At 58.3% G+C, this 22,010-nt stretch overlaps 1 protein-coding gene and 1 long non-coding RNA gene across 4 annotated transcripts; one reads left to right on the top strand and one right to left on the bottom strand.

The window, feature by feature from the left end:
- Positions 1 to 988: 988 nt before the first annotated feature.
- On the bottom strand, positions 989 to 8,521 carry LOC121817103 (uncharacterized). Its single transcript, XR_006056855.1, has 4 exons — positions 8,324 to 8,521; positions 6,426 to 6,514; positions 6,238 to 6,307; positions 989 to 2,735 (listed from the first exon to the last, which is right to left on the bottom strand). It is a non-coding gene; the product is annotated as an uncharacterized LOC121817103 (long non-coding RNA).
- Positions 8,522 to 8,610: 89 nt separating this feature from the next.
- On the top strand, positions 8,611 to 18,466 carry C18H15orf39 (chromosome 18 C15orf39 homolog). 3 transcript variants are annotated; one of them, XM_027957169.2, is made up of 3 exons: positions 8,611 to 8,782; positions 12,386 to 15,217; positions 17,075 to 18,466. In XM_027957169.2, the coding sequence occupies exons 2-3, from the start codon at positions 12,436 to 12,438 to the stop codon at positions 17,425 to 17,427; spliced, it is 3,135 nt and encodes a 1,044-aa protein (XP_027812970.2). In that variant the 5' UTR covers positions 8,611 to 8,782; positions 12,386 to 12,435; the 3' UTR covers positions 17,428 to 18,466. The 3 variants fall into 3 exon arrangements, with proteins under 3 accessions (XP_027812970.2, XP_060257403.1, XP_060257404.1); XM_060401420.1 differs by lacking the exon at positions 8,611 to 8,782 and adding an exon at positions 8,892 to 12,117; XM_060401421.1 differs by lacking the exon at positions 8,611 to 8,782 and adding an exon at positions 8,892 to 12,117 and having other exon boundaries at positions 12,386 to 15,269; positions 17,075 to 17,187.
- The last annotated feature ends 3,544 nt before the right edge of the window (positions 18,467 to 22,010 follow it).

The raw sequence follows: 22,010 nt of genomic DNA, 5'->3' as shown, positions 1-22,010 counted from the left end.
CCACACTCGCTCTATAAAGTGTGCTTCTCTCTGAATCTGAACAACCTCCTTCTTACTTATCACTTTCCCTCTCACTGAATTCTTTCTGCCATGAGACATCAAGAATCTGAGCTTCGTTAGGTCCTGAAACCAGGTACCATGGGTTTGGACTGGGTTTGAGTCCCGTGCACATGGGCTCAAGTCCCAGTCTGTGGTAAACAGTTTCACTGGGGTGGCAGGTGTGGGGCTGGGGCCCCTTGAGCTGGGTCATTGCGAAGGGGTCTGGGGCTCATGCCAGCCCTGACTCTTTCTGGACCTTGGCCTGAGCCCTGTCCCTCAAGAACAGACCCGTGTGGGCTGGAGAGCCTGAGGAGGTGGATTTGTGCTCTATAATCAAGGAGGCGCACACATAAGGGATGAGACTGACGCCCAGACAGAGGGTGGGGGAGTTAGTATGGCCATCTCGATGCAACTTTTAAGGATTCTCTTCACAGCCCACCTTTCTGGCACAGTAATTCTCAGCACCCTGGAGAGAGAGGGTCTTTGTTCACGTAAGGCCAGAACCCAGGCCTCAGTAGAACAGTATGTGACTGTCATTCACATCAGCCTAGGTGTCTCAGCCCACAGCAGCTCTAGCCCCATTGACACCCTGTGGCTCCTGACCACACTCTGCATTCTGTCTGGTCTCCAGGCCTTTAGAAAGCTGTCCCCAACCCTCCGCCCCCTCCCCCACCCAAAGCATATCCTCTCTGCTCCTTTCTGCCTAGTTAAGTCCTCTCCACTCTGCAGGCTCTGGTTCCATCTGCATCTCAGACAGCTCTGTGACCTTCCACTTGACCTGCAGCCCTGGCTTCTCCACACCATTTCCTCAGGGGGCCCAGGACCCAGACCAGGTAATCAGGAGAGAAAGCTGGGAGGCTAAACCTCCCCCAGGTGAATGCTTGTCCCCACTTCTCCTTCCTCCTAGGATGCTCTCAGAACTCAGTGAGATAGTGGGTATGAAAGGCCATTGGTAGTAATACAGGTTTAATAACATGATGACAATTATTCCAATTTTCCAAGTCCCCACTTCTGGGCCAGGCACCACTTTAGGTACTTTCCATGCTTATCTTCTCACAGCAACCCTCCAGGGCTGTAGTTTCTATTGTCCGCACTTTTCAAGGAGGAACTGGAGGCTCAGCGAGGTCAAGCAACCCATCCAAAGTTACACAGCAGTTAAGTGACAGTCTGGGGACTCTTGAGTCCCTCCCCTCACAATGGGGCGGGGGGTTGTTATTATTTTTTTGCCAACCTGTTTCCTTCCCCCTTTCCCCTCCCTCCCTGCCTGTTACCCTCTGCCTGGTGAGTTTGCATCATTACTAGGGCTCAGGGGTCCAATTAGGGGATCTCCTCAAGGGAGCAGACTGAGGCAATCCCTATCCCAAGGGGGCCTCCCTGAGCCAAAGTTTTAATTAGCCATCACTGCTCTTCCTGAAACTCTGACTTGCCCATGGTGACACCAGCCAGGCTGGCTCTGTGGCAAGAGGCAGGACTGGCACCCAACCCAGCAGCACAGATGAAGCAACCCTCGTATGGGAGGGAAGCATGCCTGGGTTCCCATCCCTGCACAGCTCCTATAGGTTCACCTCAACTTATGTGCTTTAATCCATTAAGTGGATTAATGTAATAAATGAATTAAGTGACTTAACCCATTAAATGGATTACATAAGTTAATCACATTAATATTTATTATTGTTGTTTAGTTGCTAAGTCACATCTGACTCTTTTGTGACCCCATGGACTGTAACCTGCCCTGCTCCTCTGTCCCTGGAATCTCCCAGGCAAGAATACTGGGGTGGGTTGCCATTTCCTTCTCCAGGGGATCTTCCCAACCTAGGCATCAAAACTGTGTCTTCTACATTGAGGCAACTGAGTCTCAGGCAATCAACATGTCCAGGGTCACACAACCACTGAGAGGCAGGGCAGGGTTTAAAGGCAAAGCCCAAACCCTGTAACCTGGGAAAACAGACTCCTTGTGTCCCTACCTCAGACCACAGGGTAGTGCCCTCAGTCCCTAAAGAGGGAAAAGTGCCCCTCTCTGCTCCTACTCAGCCTCCCAGAAACCTGAGTATGGGTGTTTGTGTGGGAGACCCTGGAGACCCCCTTAATGGGGCAGGGCTGTGGGTCTAGCTGAGAAAACGATCAGGAGTTTCTGAGGCTGCAGCTCTGAAGCATCACCCCCTCTCTTCCCAGGCACATGAAGCCTCCTGAAGTGACCCTGGCCTTAACTGGCCTGACTGTATGGCACCCCCCTCGGCAGCAATAGCTATGCCAGCCCGAAGCCAGAGCCGAGCCCTTGGATGCAGTTGCCTGGTAACCAGCCCTAAGTGATGGAAACCCCAGTAGGCCATTAACGAGGGCACAATGCCAACTGCCCAGCCCAAACCCCACTGCCCCAGCTGGCTTTAGGAAGGCTTCGATGGACAGTACACCTGGCCTGCCCACGGTAGGACAAGAGGGTGCTCCAGCAGTGAGGGAGGGGGCCCAGGCAGGGCCAGGAGGAACTGGGTTGGCAATCTCCCAAGACCTTTGAACTGGGGAGCTGAGGGAAGGTAAATCCCTATGGAGGCCAAGGCCTGACCGAGGTGAGGTGAGCACTGGGCAGGAGTCAGGGTTGTGGGTACAGCTCGCTCAGGCCCAAACCACCATCCTGGAAGCAGCTGTGCTGTTCTGCCCAGGGCATGGAGGCCGGGGGAGGGGATCCCCAGAGAGAGGCCCTGGATGGGGAAAGGAAAGGAGGTGATTAGAGAGGCTGGCAGGAGTCCAGGCTCCGGTCGGGGGAGCAGCCTCCTGCAACACTGAGGGGGAAGTGCGTCAGCCTCTCCCTGTCTCTCAGGGGCTCTTCTCTGCTTCTCACAACCCCAGCCCCAGGTTGGGGGCCTCCAAGGAAGGGCCTGCAGGCATCCAGGTGGAACTTAGCCAGGTGTTTCTCCCTCCTAGGTCTGGGGGTAGGAGGCTGAACAAGAAGGAAGCCAGTGTTCAGACTGGAACAGGCCTTAGGAGACCTGAACCAGCTCCTTACTTTCCCCATGTTGACCAATGGGCTGCCGCTGGTCTGGGGTTTGCAGTCTCTGGTCCTGAGAGGCAGAGGGGGGCGTGCAGGGGAGCCTTTGCAGCAAAGGCTCCTCTTAGGCTCTTACCTCTGGGCCTGGGGAGGTTTTTCTGCCTTTCCTCCCCTTCAGATGTGCAGAGTCCTGCTTTGCCATGAACCCATCTCTCCACGACCATGGCTTGACTTAGCTTTGTGCTAGGTACTGGAGTCCCAGCTCTCAGGTAGACCCATGCCCTGCCCAGGACCAAGGTCCATCTCCAGGTTAGTAGGGGAGCCCAGCTTGCCACCAGCCAGTTTAGCAGAACGCTAAGGGGCCTCAGAAGAGGTGACCAGACTGAGCCTGGAGCTCTGGAAGTCTTCTTGGAGGAAAGGACCTGAGCTGAGCCTTGAAGGCCAATAGGAGTTAGTAAAAAAAGAGCTAGACAGGCAGCCAAGGTCCAGGGAGAGAATCTTCCACAGCATGGAGGTGTCACCCGGCAAGGAAGCTGGACTCTGGGAGCTGCAGTGGCAGGCTGGCTAGAGAGGGTCAGTGAGGAGACAGGCAGAAGCCAGAGTGGAAAACTGGACGCTGAGGGCACTGGGGAGCTCCCCAGTGGTGTAGTCCCAGGGGCAGATGTAGGCATTAGAACCACCTTCCTGGAGTTAGGGAGGGAATGTTTCCCACTGCTTCCAGCACCTAGCCAGAACCTTACCCACACACCCCCACCACCCCCCACCCACAAGGGGCTTGGCTCTGGCACAGCCAGATAGCGGGCCCTTCCTGATTCAATTCCCAGTACCCTATTTCTCGGGCTTCTTGGGCCACAGCAGCCCCCACCCCACACAAGCACACATCATGCTGGAATGCCATGGTCTGTTTTACAGGCATCTCTCTCACTGACAGGAAAACAGTACCAGGATTCTACACAGCACAAAGCTTGGGGGTCCTCAGTAGTGGAAGGAAGGAGAGGAAGGACAGTCCATCCACCCTGGCTGTCAATTAATCAGAGGGTACCCGCCCCCACCCCCTACTCCCCTGCAGTACGTGGTCTTCAGAGCGGCCTAGTGAAAGGCCTTCCCTTTTTCTTGATCTTTGGGATCCCCCTCTGAGAGACTCTGATTTCCTCTGGAGAGGAGTTCAGGCTCCTCCAGAGTTTGGGGGACTCCCCATTCCCTGCTTACCCAGGCATAATAGCAAGTTCTGCCCTTCTCCCCCAGCCTGGCCCTCCATGCAGAAGGAAACTCTGGTTTACCAGCAGAGTTTTGGGAAGCGGCTTACCACACACTGATCAGATCCTATGAATCTGCCCCACCCCAGGTCCTATCCAGTCCAAACCCCTTGAGATGCCTGGCACCCAGGCCAGCAGCCACTGGGACAGGGCCCTCTTCAGACTCTGTACTTGGGTGGTGGAGACTTCCTGACCACCAGCTGTGCCTAAGCCTTCTCTCAGAAGGGTTCAGGGTCACACAGTCTGGGGTTGGTGGGGAAAGTCACAGCTCCTCTATTTTTTGGCTCTGTGGGCAAGCCGCTTCCCCCTCCCCCTCCAGAACTACCACTGGTTGAGGATTTATTATCAAAAACCAGCTGTGAACTCCTTGGATCTGCAGGCACTCTGTGACGTGTTCTAATCATGACCATTTGACTGATGAGCAACTGAGAGGTTAAGGGGCTTGCCTAAGGTGACACAGCCCAGCAGGGCACACCACAGTTTGCTTGCTTTTCACACTCCTGCCTCATATGCTTGTTGTAAGATTTAAATGAGATCACATCTATCATGTGATGTACGGCTGAGGGCCACATTCAAGGAGTGTGAACTGCTTGCCTTCTTCCCTTGCTCACCCACTGTTGCAGGGAAAAGCTCATTCTGACTCCATGTTGGAACTGTTTCATTGACTTGCTTTTCATTGCTTTTGTTATTATAATCATACATAATGGCCTGCCTCAGAGAACCCCTGACCAATAAACCAAAGTGCCTCTGTTCAGGACCCTGTACACCTGTGGATGGAAGGAAGGAAGAAATTAACACATTCCTTTTCTGAAGCTTGCCATTCTAAGAGATATTTGCAAGATTAACAGCCTTTGTTTCCTCACCTCCCCCATCTCTGATCTATAAAAGAACCTGGCATCCAGACCCCAATAAGATGGTTATTTTGAGACATTAGTCCACCATCTTTTCCATCAGCCAGCTTTTCAAATAAAGTTATATTCCCTGCCTCAGCACCTCATCCCCGATCCACTGGCCTGTCTTTCAGGGAGCAGAGCAAGCTTGCCTCAGTAACACCACCAGCACGGAGCTAGCTGTTCCTCTGCTGGGTGGAAGGAGGAGAAGCGTGAGGAAGTATAGAGGACGGAGCACCTTAAAGCAATCTGGGGGTCTCCCCGAAGGAGGCAATGTCTATAGCTAGGTCTGAAAGGATTGGGGAGCATGTTGCTGTGTGTCTCGGGGAAAGGCACAGCATTGCTCTGTCTCTCTGCTTATAGAAGGAGCTCCTGTGAGGAAGGAAGGAGATTTGTAAATAGCAGGTGTGGCCTCATTATATCGAGGGACATTGTTATCAATAACCATGTGTAGGTAACAAGCTGAGGTTCAGGAAGCTGGCCTTGCCTTCCCAGAGAGCCAGGAGGAGTAATCAGTGTCTAGGGTGGGGTGGAGGAGGAGAATCTGCCTTCGGATTCCATGCAGCTCCAGGGTGTGTGTGTGTTGGGGGTAGGGTGGGGAGGAATGTCCTCCCTTCCAGGCTTTTATATTCTACTGTGCCTCCACTCCAGTATTCCTGCCTGGAAAATCCCATGGACAGAGGAGCCTGGTAGGCTGCAGTCCATGGGGTCGCTAGGAGTTGGACACGACTGAGCGACTTCACTTTTACTTTTCACTTTCATGCATTGGAGAAGGAAATGGCAACCCACTCCAGTGTTCTTGCCTGGAGAATCCCAGGGACGGCGGAGCCTGATGGGCTGCCGTCTCTGGGGTGGCACAGAGTCGGACACGACTAAGGCGACTTAGCCGCAGCAGCAGTGCCTCCAGCCAGGAACCCTACTTAAGGGCAGTATTCTCTTCTCTGCTTTGGCTCACAATGTTCCTTCCAACGGCAATACCATTTCTCCTCTCCATGACCACAGGCTAAGAATCACACTGGGCAGTGGAAGGGAGGGGGGGATCCCAAGGCAGCCACCTTGTACTGGTTACCTTCTTTTATCCAACAAAGGCTTGATAGGCATCTCTCTACACAGGCTCTCCACAGGCTCTCCACATGACCCTTAGGGTAGAGAAGAAGAGGGCAGGGTCATGCCTTCAGGAGCTCATGGTCAGCTGACACTCTACAAACATTTTAGGGTTTACAGCAATTTCTCACACTGATTTTGTTCAACACTCACTTCAGTCTGTGAGGCAGGTTTCATGGTTCCCATTTTGCAGATAAGGAAACTGAGGTTCGGAAAGTTACAAAGGTAACATCTAAGTGATGCTGAAAAGGAATGGATAAGATGCTGATTAAGTGAAGACACTTTGTGAAGTGTCTCTGGATTAAGACAAGCCTCAGTGGGGCTGGGACTGCAGAATCTTAAGTGACCCCGTTGGGTCTCACCAGCCTTATCCTGGCCTGAGTGGGCCCCGCTCATGCTCAGAGAGATCGGAGAGAACACCTGGCCGCTGAGCATACAACTTGACAGTCCTGAGACTAGACCCTGAACGCTGAGAAAACTGCCCTCCACCCAACTCCTAACTACAGGGCAGAGACAGGGAAATGGGTGTCTTAGAGGGGAGGGCAGAGTTGGTGAGGAGCAACAGTGGGGAAGCACAGCCTGTGAGCTGAGACTGGGGCATGACCCCTGGCTGTCAGCACACAAATGCACTCTCCTGATGCCAGCCTGCTGTGTGACTTTGGGAAAGCCCCAACCTTCTCTGAGTCCCTGCTTCCCAGCTCTCTCCAGACTCAAATTCCTAAGGATCCTCCAGCTCTCGATTGAGTGGCACCCTTTCTGCAGCCCCCGGGTGGCCTTTACTTCCTCTTTCTCGCTATTGTGCCCAGCCTCTGCTGCCCAGCTCAGTGGCTCAAGCGTCATCCTTACTCTTGGAACCTGCAGTCCTAGGCCTGCTCTGCCCTCTGACTCAGGCAGGCCTGAACTTTGGGATCTAAGCAGGTGACCTGGGTGGTTGTGCCCCATGATTGGGCTTTGACCTTTGGCATGTCCACCTGGTCCCTCCCTCCTCCATGGCACACACCTGTCCCCAGTCCTAGGGCAGCCCAGGAAATGCAAGGGACCAGGTTTTTCAGAGAAGGCAGCAGCACTGCACCGAGGGGCTTTTCATCTATCATGAGATGGCCCAGAGAGGCAGTCCTTCCACCCCTCCAGCTCCTCTCTAGGTAACAGCCCAATCCCGGCTGGGAATGCTCCACCCCATCTGACCTCTCAGGCCAAACGTGCGCAGGCCTGTTTTACTGAGGGATATTTGTCCTAAAGGACAAGTGGACTCACTGAAGCGACTTGGCGAACCTCCCAGCATCCTTATACCTGGTCCACTTTGCATGCGTTAGTTGCTCAGTCGTGTACGACTCTTTACAACTCTATGGGCTACAGCCCGCCAGGCTCCTTTGTCCATGGGATTCTCCAAGCCAGAATACTGGAGTGGGTTGCCAGTTCCTTCTCCAGGGAATCTTCCTGACCCAGGGATCAAACCCAGGTCTTCACATTACCGGCAAATTCTTTATCCTCTGAGCCACCAGGGAAGCCCTGGTTCTCTTTAGGGATGGGGAAATCACCCCTTCCTCAGAAGGTATGGGGCCTAACCAGAATTGAGATAGGTTTGTAGAAATTTGCCCTCACCGGCTGCACCGAGAATGAGAGGACAGACTAAGGAGCCCTTCTCCAGCCTCCTAAGGGAGAGGGCAATGGCAACCCACTCCAGTACTCTTGCCTGGAGAATCCCATGGATGGAGGAGCCTGGTGGGGTGCAGTCCATGGGGTCAGTGAAGAGTTGGACATGACTGAGCGACTTCACTTTCATTTTCCACTTTCATGCTTTGGAGAAGGAAATGGCAACCCACTCCAGTGTTCTTGCCTGGAGAATCCCGGGGATGGAGGAGCCTAGTGGGTTGCCGTCTATGGGGTCGCAGTCGGACACGACTGAGGCGACTTAGCAGCAGCTGCAGCAGCAACATAACTGTACTAGCGAAGAGTCACATATTTAATGCCAACACTTCTAAGCCTTACGACACCACCATTATGATATAATTTAATCCTAGTTTTACCGAAATGAGGAAACTAAAGCTCACCGAGGTCAAGTGGCAGGCACAAGTTCACAGAGCTAAAAGGCGGCAATGAATGAAGGGTCTAACGGAGGCGTGTGATGGGCGCGCCGCGCGATGGCTTCGCGGAGAGCGGGGGGTACAGAGTGTGCATAGCGCCGGCGGCCCGGTCCCCGGAGGGCTGGCAGAGGCAGGTCCTCTTCACCCCGGGACTCAGGGGAGCACAAACTCCCAGAGGCCCGGCACGGCTCTGCCCCTGCTGCGCGGGCCGCCCCGCCCCCGCTCCGCCCCCAGCCCGCCCCGCCCGGGACCGCAGACGGCGCCCGGCGGCGGCGCGAACGGCAGCGAGGAGGGTGGCTCTGGGCTCGGTGCTCACCGCGACTTCCCGCGCAGGGCCCGGCCGGACCAGGACGCGCGTCCTCAGCGGCGCTGGAGGATGCGGCCCCGGTGCCGGGCAGCAGCAGCGGGAAGCCGGGTGCCCTGCAGGTAGGAGCTCGCCCACTCGGCGGGCGCGGAAACTTGGGCCGAGTTTGCGGGCGGCGCGTGGGGAAGGGGCGGGTGGCGCTGCCCCAGGGCGCCCCTACCGGCCGGTCCCGGGATGGAGCGCGCTGGGCCTGGGCCGAGGTGGCGTGGCTCCTTCTTGCCGAGGAGGGGGGCCCCCGGCGGGCGGGCTGCGGGCAGGGGTCGCGCCGCTGCCCCGACTTTCCCTGGATTTCGAGGCCCCGGGGGCCCGGTAGCGCTCTGGAGCTCGGGTGACCGATCCGGCGCGGGGCTGGCGAAGAGGAGCTAAGGCCGAGCCCCCGGGCCTCCCGCGGGGCCCGGCTCACGTGGACTGCCCGGGCGGAGATGAGGGGGCGGCGGGGGCCTGGCCTGGGGGCGGCTGGCACTGAGACGCCTTGGGGCCCTGGACGCGCCCTGCTGGGACGGGACGGCCCTGCGGTTTCCTTGCTAAGGCTTGACTCACCCTCTGGCCGCAGCCCAGGCTGGCGGGATCGCCCGGAGGCGGTGGCTGCCCGAACTCTGCTGCCTGGCCGCCCCCTACCCCAGCCCTCCCGCCAGTTTTTAGATGTCGGTGTGCGGGGCCCCGAGCGAGGGGAGAAGGCAGTTCTGGAGGGGAGTGTGTGCAGATACGGGCCAGGCACGTACTTGCAGGCGCGGGTTTGCATGGGTGGCGGCCTGTGTATCGGCCTGCTGGGGTGCACGTGCGCCCCAGCGCCGCCGGGTAGAGCATGGGGACACCCGGAAGCCGGCGGGGTCGGGTGCGGCAGCAGCCCCAAAGCCAGGTCGGTTGAGGGCCCCAGACACTGGAGTTCAGGGCGAGGCAGGTAGAGGACAGGGGCGTGGAGCGGATCCCGCCACCCTTCCCCCACCGCTAGAGCCTGGGCTGCCCCTAGATGCGGTTGTAGCGTAGGCAGGGCCCAAAACCTCAGCCGGGGGAGGTGTGAGAACACGGGAAGCGGAGCCGATTCAGCCTCTAAAAGGCGCTGGCCACAGCTGGGCAGGATCGCTCTCTTCTTCCTGGTCTTGTCCAATGTCTATCAGGAGACCCCTTAGGCGTTGGAACTGGGCCAGGGAGCTGTTTGCGCCCCCTGCTGTTTAGGGCAGGGATGGCACGGCGGCGGTGGGCTCCTCTCCTGGGCGCTGCTTGAGAATGGGGCTCCCAGCCCAGCTCCAACTTGTCAGGAAGCCGCTGGATGGCCCCAAGAGTGATGTGACCCTGCTCCCTGGAGCCCTGCCCTTCTTCAAACAATTGCTTGCCTCTTCAGGTGTGTGAGGGAAGGAGGCACCTACACTTGGGCTACCACTTAGCGTGGAGAGGGGCCTTGCCTTGAGGGGTTGTGTGCTGGGCTCTCTACCTCCTAATAGCAGGAGGTTGTGTTACCCCCATACCCTTCATAGCTCTCTGCTGGTTCCCTGGAGCCCTCATCTCTCCCCCAAGATTTGGGGGTCCCAAGTGGCCTCACTTTTATTGGATGAGTCCCAGGGGTGTCACAGGAAGTCCCCAGGGCAAAGGGCACACAATGCGCAGAGCCCAGGAGAGAATGGCTCTTGGGGGCTGGGGCTGGGTATGGAGAAGGTCCCAAGGAGTGTGTGGGGGAAGTGAGACTAGAGCCCACACTTAATTAACCCAGAGCTCCCCAAGGGCAGGGGTCTCAAACCCCACCCCCAAACCATACAACCACTTCTTGCAAAGCTGCTGTGCACCGGGGTGGGAGGCTTTCCCCTTGGGATGCACGCCCTGTTGTAGGGCACTGCCATCGGTATTGTGGCCCCGATGCCCCTTCCTGTCTTCTCAGGACCATCCACTTCTTCATGCTGGTCTGAGGTTAGAATCTGGCCAGGAGGTGAGACAACTGTCTGAGTGTTGCCTGGCTTCCTTGGTATACTTAGGCTGGAATAAGGGTGGTCACTGGCTCCCATAATACCCTTGGCTTGTGCCAGTCTAACTCGGAGCCTGTGGGTGTTATTGATCACCAGCTGAAGGGAGAGAACTGCAGGGGTTGTTGGGGGGTGGAGGTTGGTCTTGGCTTGGTGACAGAACCCTGTGACACCTGGCCCATGGCCTAATCATAGCAAGATTGAGCTGATTCATCCTTCCTAAGCCACCTGAGGGTTTCGGGGAGCAGGGCACTGGGGGAGGTAGAAGCAGGTCAGTGTGGTTCTAGCAGGCTGGCCTCAGATGACCTCTCCTGGGCCATGGGGTACCTGCTGCCTTGAGGAAATCCACGTTGACCTCTCTGGGTCTTGCTTGGCCTAGCTTGGGGACCTTAGAGTCTCTCTGGCACTTTTTTCCTTCAGTACAAGGGGGTCATTGCCAACTAGCACTTCGTGACCGTGGAAGCTCCTCCCTGGATATTCACAGCATCTCGCTTCCCCACCTGCTCCACGGTCCTGTGCTGCCCCCGTGCGCCTTGGGACAGCTGCAGCTTGGGGCTGGGATGGACACAGGCGCTCCTCCTGCACTTTCGTGGGAGCTTCCTGTTGCTGCCACAGCGCCATCTGCTGGACAGTCTTTGCTCTCCTGGTGGGGTTGGTTCTAGGGTGAGGGTGGGGGTTACACCAAAGGTTCCCCTGGGCCACTTCTCCTGGGGACTGCTACTCTCTAAAACCAAGCCAGTATGTGTCCTTCTGAGCCTGGGGACTTGGTTCCAGGTCTGGCTGCCACTTTTTAATAAGACTGACATGTCAGAAAGTGAGATCTAGAGTGTCACAGGAAATCTGGATTTGTAGACAATGCCTGATTCCACACCTTGCCTGCTGTAGGGATCTGGAAATCACTGTGGCATCTAAGACTTAAGAGCTTGTAGTGGGAAGTAGGAAGCCTGCTTCTCGTCCCATCTCTTCCGTCAATGACTGGGATAAACAGGACTCCTCATCTGTATATGGATGGAAGTAGGAACAGGAGGAGTATCCAAGCAAAGTGGCCCTCAGACTGTGCTCCCCAGAGTCTGAGACTTCAGAGGGGGTCTTGGGAGTCATGTGGAGGAAAGCTGAACTGAAGGGACTCCAGGAGTGGGGGTAGGGGTATAGTAGAGCTGCTGCTAAGTCGCCTCAGTCGTGTCCGACTCTGTGTGACCCCATGGACGGCAGCCCACCAGGCACCTCCATCCCTGGGATTCTCCAGGCAAGAACACTGGAGTGGGTTGCCATTTCCTTCTCCAATGCATGAAAGTGAAAAGTGAAAGTGAGGTCGCTCAGTCGTGTCCGACTCTTCAAGATCCCATGGACTGCAGCCCACCAGGCTCCTCCATCCATGGGATTCTCCAAGCAAGAGTACTGGAGTGGGGTGCCATTGCCTTCTCCGATAGTAGAGCTGCTGTGTAAGAATTCTTTAAGCAAAAGGTTTTACAGCTTTAGAAATAAAGTTGGCTCATGCGTGCATTCATTCATCCGTACATAAATGGATGTACTTAGCATATATGAATCCGTGCATGAATGGGTGTACTTAGTATCCATACATGATTGTACTTAGCATCTACTAAGTGCCAAGTTCTTAGGCATGGCATTAAGTCAGTGAGAACAGCAGTTCTCTGTTGCTTGCCTGTGGCCTGTTTTTTTGACAGCCCCTGCCTCTCTTGTCTCTCCCAGGTCAGCGTTTGAGTAGCTGGGGCCCTGGAGGGCTTGAAGCCTTCACAGTGATGGCGGAGAAGCGGCCACTGGGGACCCTGGGGCCTGTGATGTATGGGAAGCTGCCCCGCCTAGAGGCAGACTCCGGGCCCGGCCACAGCCTGCCCCCCTCTGCTGGTAACCAGGACCCCTGCAGCTACAAGGGTGCCTACTTCTCCTGCCCCATGGGGGCTCCTCCTAAGACAGGGTCTGAGCGATTGGCTTCCTGGACCCCATACCCACCCTTGTACCCTACCAACATGGCAGGACCCCCACTCCGAGCAAACAGTCTTCTGACCAGCTGCCTGCTCTACCGCCCGCCCACAGAAAGTTCTGAGAAGGTGCAGGACGCTGGCCCTGTCGAGCTCCTGCCCTTTGGTCCCCAGTCTCACTCCTACCCAGGTCCCCCACTGGCAGCACCCAAACCTGTCTACCGTAGCCCGCTGTGTTACGGGCTCTCGACTTGCCTGGGAGAGGGGGCACCGAAGAAGCCTCTAGATGTTGACTGGACGCTGGTGACCGGATCCTTGTTACCGCCAGTGGACCCGTCTTGTTCTCTGCCCCCAGCCTCTGGCAAGGGCCAGTTCCTGGATGGCACCTTCTTGCGTGGGGTGCCAGCTGGGGCGTCTGACAAAGACTCCTCAGCGAGCTTCTCCCCCTGCCAGGCCTTCTTGGAGAAGTACCGGGCCCTCCACAGCACAGGCTTCCTGGCCTCGAAGTATGCGAGTCCTTACTCTGGGGACCCCAAGCAGGTGTTGTCTGAGGGCCCCCCGAGTCCTTGGACCCAGCTGGCCCAACCCCTAGGACCAACCTGCCAGGACTCAGTGCCCCCTCACTATCCGCTGCCCCACCCCACACAGCCCGTGCCTTGCTTGCCAGCCTGTCGCCACCCAGAGAAGCCGGGCAGCTATGGCTCAGTGCTCCCACTGCAGCCACTGGGAGCCCCCAAGGGGGCTGGGTACCCGGCTGGTGGGCTGAACAGCCCCTACCTGAGGCAGCAGGCCGTTCAGACACCCTATATGCCCCCTGTGGGGCTGGACACTTACGCCTACCCCTCCGCTCCCCTCCCAGCACCTTCGCCAGGCCTCAAGCTGGAGCCACCTCTCACCCCACGCTGCCCACTGGACTTTGCCCCCCAAACGCTGGGCTTCCCTTATGCCCGGGAGGACCTCTCTCTCTATGGAGCATCCCCAGGGCTTGGAGGGACGCCACCTTCCCAGAACAATGTGCAGGCCTTGCCAAAGCCTGGGGCCTTCCAGCGGGCATGCCAGCCTCTGCCTGCCAGCCAGCCATTCTCAGAGCTCACGAGGCCTGCAGAGAAGCCCGTGCAGGAAGCCGAGGAGAAGATGTGGCTGTCCGGCTGCAGAAAGGAGCATCCCCAGCCGCAGCCGCAGGCCAAGCCCCAGCCCCGGGCCGATGAGCACCCCGGGGCACCCATTGTCATCGGAGATAGTCCAGTTCCGCGCACCCCACCGCCGCTCCCACCCTGTGCCCAGGAGCGCCAGTCTCTGCCACAGAATGAGGGCTCACTGCCCCCCAGCTCTCCACCTATGCCGGTCATCGACAATGTCTTCAGCCTGGCCCCCTACCGTGACTACCTGGACGTGCCAGCATCCGAGGCCCCAGCTGAGCCTGAACCGGCCCCAGCCCCCAACGAGAGCCACGACAAAGACTGTGGAAGGTCCCTACCTGCCCAGGAAGCCCCCTCCAGTGAGCACCCCTCACATAAGGAGGAGGTCGCTCTGGACTTGAGTGTGAAGAAGACCGCCGCCGAGGCCTCCCCCACCAAGGTCCCTCATCCCATGGGACGTGCCAAGCCCACCCCAGCCGTGGATATGCTGGCCGCAGGAAGCAATGTCTCCAACGTGCCAGGTACGGGGGACATGGTCTCCAATCCGCAGGGCCTGCCAAAGGCAGTCACAGAGGCGTCAGAACCACCTGGGGTGCCAGTGACCACAGAGGCCACCCCAAGGACCAACTTCCACAGCTCGGTGGCCTTCATGTTTCGAAAGTTCAAGATCATCCGGCCAGCACCCTTGCCTGCAGCTGTGGTCCCCGCCGCGCCCACCTTGGCCCCTGCCCCAGCCCAGCCCACACCCACCCCGACTCCCACCCCCGTGCCCCCTGGACTACAGATGCTCACCCAGCCCTTGCCCGTGGCCTGCTTCGGCCTGACACTGCCCAGCCCTCCAGCTGTAGCCATGGCCTCCCCCGCCTCCGTGCCTGCCCCAGCTCCATCGCCCGCACCGGCTCCGGCTCCGGCTCCGGCTCCCGCTCCAGTTGCTGGCCCCTCCCCAGCTTCTACCCCCGCCACGGCCGACTCCTCAGAGCAGCACTTCGCAGGACTGCATGCATCCTTGTGTGACGCCATCTCGGGCTCCGTGGCCCACTCCCCACCTGAAAAGCTGCGCGAGTGGCTCGAGACGTCTGGGCCCTGGGGCCGGGCGGCGTGGCAGGACTGCCAGCGCGTGCAGGGGCTGCTGGGCAAGCTGCTGTCGCAGCTGCAGAGCTTCGTGTGCACGCAGCAGTGCCCCTTCCCCCACGTGGTGAGGGCCGGGGCCATCTTCGTACCCATCCACCTGGTGAAGGAGCGGCTGTTCCCGCGGCTGCCACCTGCCTCCGTGGACCACGTGCTGCAGGAGCACCGCGTGGAACTGCGGCCCACCACACTGTCGGAGGAGCGGGCCCTGCGGGAGCGTGCCCTGCACGGCTGCACCTCGCGCATGCTGAAGCTGCTGGCGCTGCGCCAGCTGCCCGACATCTACCCAGACCTGCTGGGCCTGCAGTGGCGAGACTGCGTCCGCCGCCAACTGGGTGAGCATGGGGCCACCCCCGTAGCCGCCGGAGCTGTGTGAGCGAGTGACAGGTGTGTGGGCTGTGAGAGTGGTCACCGCTGGGGGCTGAGGGATTCCTGGGCCTCTGGGAAGGACTCATCCCGGTACTGGGGAAAGGCAGGGGCTGGCTTTCTGGGGGGGCCCCCATCCTTCTTCACCCCCAGTGTCAACGAGCACCTTCACAGCCTCCTCTGTCAGCCCCTGAGCATGTCAGCTTGCCAGCTGCTCTGTCCCCAGGGAAACTTGGCCTTCCCTCCACGATCCCTGCTCCCCCACTTCCTCCGTTGTACCTTTTCCATCTTTGGTGCAAGTTTCTCGTCTCTTGTTCCTGGGGCTCTGACCAGGCCTCGTGTCCTGTCTGAGGTCATTTCCCCTTGTGTGTGTCCTGCCCCGCCTCCACACTTCGGAGCTCAAGCCCCAAGTCGCCGACTGCTTGTTGGGCTTCTGCACCTGGGGTCTCTCCTGACCCTTAGCTTCACCTCTGCCTGAGCTTGCTTTCCACCCCAGTCTGTCCCGGCCCAGCGAGCAGCACTGTACTCAGCCAGCGCTCAGTAGTTCCCCAGTCCTCCCAGGTAGACACTGGAGTTGCTTGTGAGTCGGTGCCGTTCTGCGGTTTGCTTTTCCCTGCCATGTGAAGTCTGCGTGGTGTGCTCCCCTGTGACCTTCTTGTGTCTGAGAGCGTCTTCTGCATCAGATCAGGCATCTGGACCTTGCCCTCAGGAGGGGCTGCAGTGCCGCCCAGGTGGACCGTGGCCATCGCACTTAGCCAGGGCTTTGGTGATGGTGCCAAGTGGTGTCTGTTGCTGCCTGTCCTTCTTCAGGACATTTGGCATCGAAGGCTGAGGCCCCCTCTGTAGTCCGCCGCCCACCTGACCTTCCGTCCTCCAGGCCTCTGGCTCTGTCTCTCCAGAAACTCTTTCCTGTCCCCTTCCCATCCTGGCAGCCTTCCCCTGGACTTTGATCTGGTCCAGGCTCCATAGAGAGGAGACCTGAGGCAACAAGGGATAGATGTGGAGCTTGGGGTCTGAGTGAAGAGCATTGCTGACCCCTGAGCACTTGAGAGATTGAGTCATTTGCCCTAATGGGGTGCAAAGAACATGCAAATACAAGTATTCTATTCTTGGATGAGAAGGAATGAAGGTGGGTGGGTGTCGATGCCTCCCTCACAAGCCCTCCAGCCATTTGGGCTCTCTGGGGCCCACAGAGGGGCGGGTCATTTTTCCTGCGTTGGGCAGTGGGGTCCAGACCGAGCCTACGAGAGTGGGGCCCAGCTTCCTGCCTCTGGCTGCGTTTTGGGGCCCTGGTCTCCACCCTCCCGTATCTTTGTGGAGCTGCTCCTCAGAGGTGTCCTTAGACAGGGCTCCCCTGACAGCCTGCCTTCCAAGCAGGAGCCCCCTTTCACCCCCTCCCCCTGGGCAGTGTTCTCAGCCCAGCCTTGCCTGGGCTCTGTCCCTTGTTCTGGCTCTGGGGGTGATGTGGCAGGGCCCCCTCTGTTCCTCAGTTCCCACAGCTGTTCACTGAGCCTTTAGATCAGACCAGTGGTGTCTGGCCTGTTGAGCCCCTTTCCTCTCGTTCTTGTGCCCAGACAGGCCCTGGCGGGGTCCCCTCATCAGATTGAGCCCTGGCATCACCTGGGGAGAGGCCTGCCCTTTTGGCTTGACGCGCTTGACAGTCTTGCCCATGGGCACGTGCTGGGGAGGGTCATGATGTCTGTGACCTTACCAGGGCTGCCCTCACCCGGGACAGCAGAACCACTGGTTTAGCTGGTTTTGGGGGCCCAAAGATGGGACCTGAGGGTGTTCTGGGTCTATGGCCTGACAGTCTGTTCATTTTCCAGGTGACTTTAACACCAAGCCTGGATCAGTGCCCTCTTCGGAATCCACCGTGGCCAGAGACGAGCCAGGGAGCCTAGACCTGATTTGGAAGTCAGCTGCCTCCAAAGCCAAAAAGCCAGGGAGGAAGCCGCCGACCCCTGGCCCAGAGAAAGCAGAGGCGACTGCTGTGGGGGGGTCACAAGGTGCCTCCCCCACCCCTGCTGCTGGCGCCACGGTGAAGGCACGCTTCCGCAGCCTGCTTGAATCTGCCTGGCTCGATGGCCTGGCACTGCCCACTTGGGGCCACAAGGCCTCGGGACCGGACCGGACCGCACCACGCCCGCAGCTGTTGGGCAGCCAGAGCCACCAGCTGTAGCCTTAGGTCACCACTGCTGTTTGGAGATCTGTGGATCGCTCTAAGCCCCGCTTCTGCCGTTCCAGCTACTGAGGGCCAGGAGCGGACACGGCCTTGCGGTTTTTCCAGCCCTTACCCTGCTCGCCACCCCTCACCCCAGGCTGGGCTGAGAGCCCCTGAACTTTTAACTTGAGGGTGTTTATCAGAAAGGATATTTCCTATTAGAGAAAAGGTGTGGGCCTTGGAGCACAACAGACCTGGGCTCGAGTCCTGGCTCCTGTTCCTGGCTGTGTAACCGGGCAGGCCCCTGCCTCTCTTGTGCCCACGGTTCTCCATTTGTAAAATAGCACAACACAGCCTACCTCACAGGGTTGTTGTGGAGTGATGCCCGACACACACCCATCACGGTTTGCTCTCTGCTTCCTGCTCCAGGACAGGAGACAGGAGCTCGGCTGGGGCCTTCCTCTAGGAAGTCCTTGTGTGGCATCTTAGAGTGGTCCCTTGTCCAGTGTACATGGCTCACACACTTTCTAGAGTCATTTCCGAGGGAAGCTTAGAGCTGCAGCCCCAGCGTTCAGGGTTTGACCCTAATCCCCCAGTCGGGAGCTCCCTGAGGGAGCCCCTCCCCTTCCACAGGGGTATAGGGATACAGCCCGGGGCTGGCATCCTTGTCCTGCTGCTTTCACCCCTGGGAGCCCTGGCCTCTGATGAACTGACCCAGTGACTTCCCTGCGCTGCTGCTGTGACCTGGTGCGTTTTCCCAAGGAAGTTGTGTGTTTGCAGGAAGCCAAGCAGCTACAGGGACTCAGGGACTAAAAGGGACAGGCTGAGTGACAGCTCAGCCCTGAAAGTCTCCGAAGATGTCAACTAAGTAAGGACTTTGGCCCTCCCCACACCAGGGTCCCAGCAGCCACTCCTGCTGTGGGTTAGCTCCTTGCAGAGTGCTGAACTGAGCCAGAGGCTGGCAGGTTGGGCCTCTGGCCTAGTTAAGGTTTGTAATAGGGCTGTGGGCCCTGGAGAGAGGCCATTGAACATTAAAAACATTTGGGTGGTTTTTGGACTTGAGGCTTGACTTTGTCTTGGTGAGAGGAGGGGTGTGTGTCGTAGGTTGGCTCCACGTGTCGTCACTGGGTCCCTCGCCCTTCATTCACAGTCTGCAGCTCTCTGCTCCCAGCCCACACGTGCCGAGGCTCTCCAGCACCCACTAGCCCACTAGCTCGGGCCATGTGGGTCCTGGGCTTGCTAGTCTGTAGCCCACTGCCCCATGAGAAATGCTGGTCACCAGACACCATTGCATACCCCTCTCCCAGGACCAAGGACATACCTGCCAAGTTCTAGGTAGGACAGAGCTGTCCCCATCCCCCCACCCCACCCCTGGGACAGCCCCTCTCACATCTTAGCTGGGCTTAGGTTCCCTTCAGACACCTTGCCTCTGCTGGCCTATATTCCTACAGGTTTGTTCTCAGGGCTGCTGAGGTTGCTTCCTAACCATCCATCTGGGCAGAGCCAGTCCATGAGGGCTGGTCACACCTACCAGCATCAACCCTAATATCTGTGGGTTTTCACTGAGCTCAACTACATTATTGTGTAGACCCGTTGCCTCCTGTACTCTAACCATACAGGCCTGAGGAGTGCCCTGGCCATTGATGGCAGAAGGGAAGTATGTGTTCAGTCGTGTACAACTCTTTTTGACCCTATGGATGGTGTAGCTTGCCAAGCTCCTCTATCCATGAAATTCTCCAGGCAAGAATACTGGAGTGGGTCACCATTCCCTTCTTCAGGGGATCTGATGTAGGAATCAAACCCAGGTCTTCTGCATTGCAGGTGGATTCTTCACTGTATGGGCCGTCAGGGAAACCCAAAATGTGAGTTGCCTCTGTGGACTGTACAGGAATTGAACCTACAACCTTGGCATTAATTGCACCACACTCATCAACTGAGCTAACCAGGAAACAGGCAACTCTGACACGTGTGACTGTAGGGCAGAACCTGGAGGAAGAACGCAGTGGAAGCTCAGGAGGGGCTTAATGGGGTGGCGTGGTGAGGGCTCAGTGAGAAGGTGTCCTTGCGTCCCAGATGAGATGCTTCCTGCGTGGAAGCCACATAGGAAGATGCGGGTGAAAGGAGTGCCGGGTGTGGCCTGAGGAAAACCACGTGCGGAGGCTCAGGGGTAAAGTCTGGGAAGGATTAGAAGTGTGGCTGGAGTGTGGGAGCAAGGTGAAGAAGGTGGGGCCTGGTGAGGCTCAATCCATCCTGCTGGCAGCTCATTCAGTCCTGCAGCCTGAAGAGCTGGGGTGGGGTTCGTGCTGTTTAGAGGAAGGTGAAGAGCAGAGAGTCTGAGTCACTCGGGGTACTAGAGGGAGAGACAGGACTGCACTGAACGCCTTGGGCTTCGTCCTCAGTTGCCAGCGCCTTGGTGGATTTGGCTCTGATTCTTGCTGCTTTACTTTCTTATTTTCTTTTCCCTCCTTCCTTTCCCGCCTCCGTCTGTCCCTCCTTTCCTGCCTTCCTTGTACACCTAGAGCGTCCCCTGTTACCTGCCAGAGTGCACATCCTGCCAGCCATTACAGGGCAGGAACTGAGGCCCCGGGAACAGGACTCCGCACCCGAGTCCATGCGTCCACCTGGGGCCCCAGGAGCGGGGCAAGGGCGGAGCAGAGCTGTAGCGAGGGTCGGGGTGGATGCCTCTTGGGACAGCTCTGTCCTGGGAGCCCAGCCTGAGGGGAGAGACCTAGCCCTGGCCTGAGGGGTCTATTAAGGGAGCAGATACGACAGTGTTCCAAGGAGCCCCAGCCTAAGTGGTGGGGACGGGTCCAAAGCTCTACCCAGGCCTCCTGTCCGGGAGACAGTGCTACCACCCGTCACAGTTGTTCACAAAGCTCGTTCCATTCTTTGATAGGAATATTGATGGCTAAGAGCTGAGGGCAAGGAAGCCAGGGTGGGGTGTGGAAGCGAGCGTGGTGGCTGCCCGCACCCCTTGAGGAGACTGGAATGGGGCCCACTCCACTGTGTCCATCCAAGTGGCTCTTCTGACCCCACAGTTCCCCTGCAACTGGCTAAGTCTCCTGGGCTGGGCTGCAACCAGGCAGGACTTTTCGAGCAATCCCTTGGTAAATGCTCTCCTGGGCCCCATGGAGAAGGGTCTTAGGCAGAGCCCTGGAATCTAGGTTTTAATTGAACTCCCAAGGGGACACTGAGTCAGGAATCATTTCCAGTAACACAGACTACTACTCCCTCTGGGTCACAGGTGGGGAAAGCAGTCCAGGAACTTGCTGATGGTCGCATCAAGTCAGGCGCTGTGTCCAGACCTAGAGCAGACCAGGGGCCGTGTCCAGTCCTGAGGGTTCGGGGCCAGTGGGGAGCGGAGAACGTTCTGTGCCCGGCTCTGCTCTGCCCTCTGTTGGCTGGGCCCAGACCTGCCCTGGCCTGGGTTCTCTCTGCCCAGGTGGCCTCACTAGGCAACACGTGCAGCCTCTTTCCTTTTACGTTAATAAAATGAGGCAGGTGCTCAGGTGAGCCTTCGATTTGCTTGAGGCCCTGCCCCCTGGCTGCCCAACCTGCTCCACAGCTCAATACAAATGGCCAAGTGTCCCGACCCACTAGTTTTGCAGCCAGGAGTTAAGCCTGCAAGGAGGTGAGTGAGGGGGCAGCTCTGTAGGGCGTCGGGGGTGAGGAAGAGAGCAGGGCTGTGGGGGGTTGAGGGGCATGAAGACACCCCACTCGCAACCTCCACAGCTTCCTCCCTGGCTTGTTGTCACTGAGGGGTTGAGTGAAGGGGCTGTTTTTCCTCGGTCCCCGCAGAGGAAATGGAGCAGGGCTCACTCCCACCTGACAGAACATGCCTCTGCTGATCCCAAAAGCCCCTCTAGAGGTGGGAGTGGTCGCCTCAGCCCCTGGGGCCACCTCCAACCCTGCCTGCTGCCCCGTAGGCCTGGCCCCAGCTGAGTAAGCCGGGGTGAGCGCTGGGTGGTATGGGGAAGGCGGCGGGGGGCTCTGGCCAGTGGCACCAGGCCCTGCTGCTGGCTGCTGTCTTCTCTGCCCTCTGGACCTCTGCCCGGGCAGCTTCCCCAGCCCCCACCCCTCGTACTCCTCAAGGGGATGCCCAGCCCAGTCCAGGGCCGGCCTCCAGCCCCCAGGGCAGGGGAGGGGCCGCAGGGCCCTCCTCTCCCCTGGCTGGCTGAGGTTGGCAGGCAGGTGGGAGGCTCCTTGGGGATGCCAACCATGGGCATTCTAGCTGCTGCCCACCCAAGCTTGTAGCCACCCCATCTGGCCCCCCTCAGCCTGCACTGGCCACTCGGCTTCCTGCACCCCCACCTCTTGCTTCCAGGGGCCCAATTCCCAGGCTCCTGTGCCTTCTCAGGGCAGTAGGGACCTAGGCTCCTGGAAAGGGGGTGCTGAGCCCCTGAGCTCCTTGGAAGGACCTCAAGAGGCCCCTCCAATGACTGCCAGGCCTGGCAGGGGGCCCCCTGCTCCTCTTCCCACCAGCCCCCAGATAAAATCATCAACAAGCCCCTGTCCTTCGCATGCAGGGATAGTGAGGCTGGGGCAGTTCTCTCTCCTTCTGATGGTTCACAGCCTGGGATTCCAAGAGTGGCGGCTTCTCC

This window comes from Ovis aries, chromosome 18 (genome assembly GCF_016772045.2).
Source record: "Ovis aries strain OAR_USU_Benz2616 breed Rambouillet chromosome 18, ARS-UI_Ramb_v3.0, whole genome shotgun sequence".
NCBI classification, from domain to species: domain Eukaryota; kingdom Metazoa; phylum Chordata; class Mammalia; order Artiodactyla; family Bovidae; genus Ovis; species Ovis aries.
Note: the sequence above shows the minus strand (reverse complement) of the source record. Positions and strands in the feature narration are given on the sequence as shown.

Bases quoted from the DNA above. Each gene is read 5' to 3' on its own strand.
- C18H15orf39 (XM_060401420.1), top strand. From the start codon at position 12,051: ATGGGATTCTCCAAGCAAGAGTACTGGAGTGGGGTGCCATTGCCTTCT. The intron at 12,118-12,385 runs GTAAGAATTCTT...TGTCTCTCCCAG, and splicing joins TCCGATAGTAGAGCTGCTGT to GTCAGCGTTTGAGTAGCTGG. The intron at 15,218-17,074 runs GTGAGCATGGGG...TTCATTTTCCAG, and splicing joins CTGCGTCCGCCGCCAACTGG to GTGACTTTAACACCAAGCCT.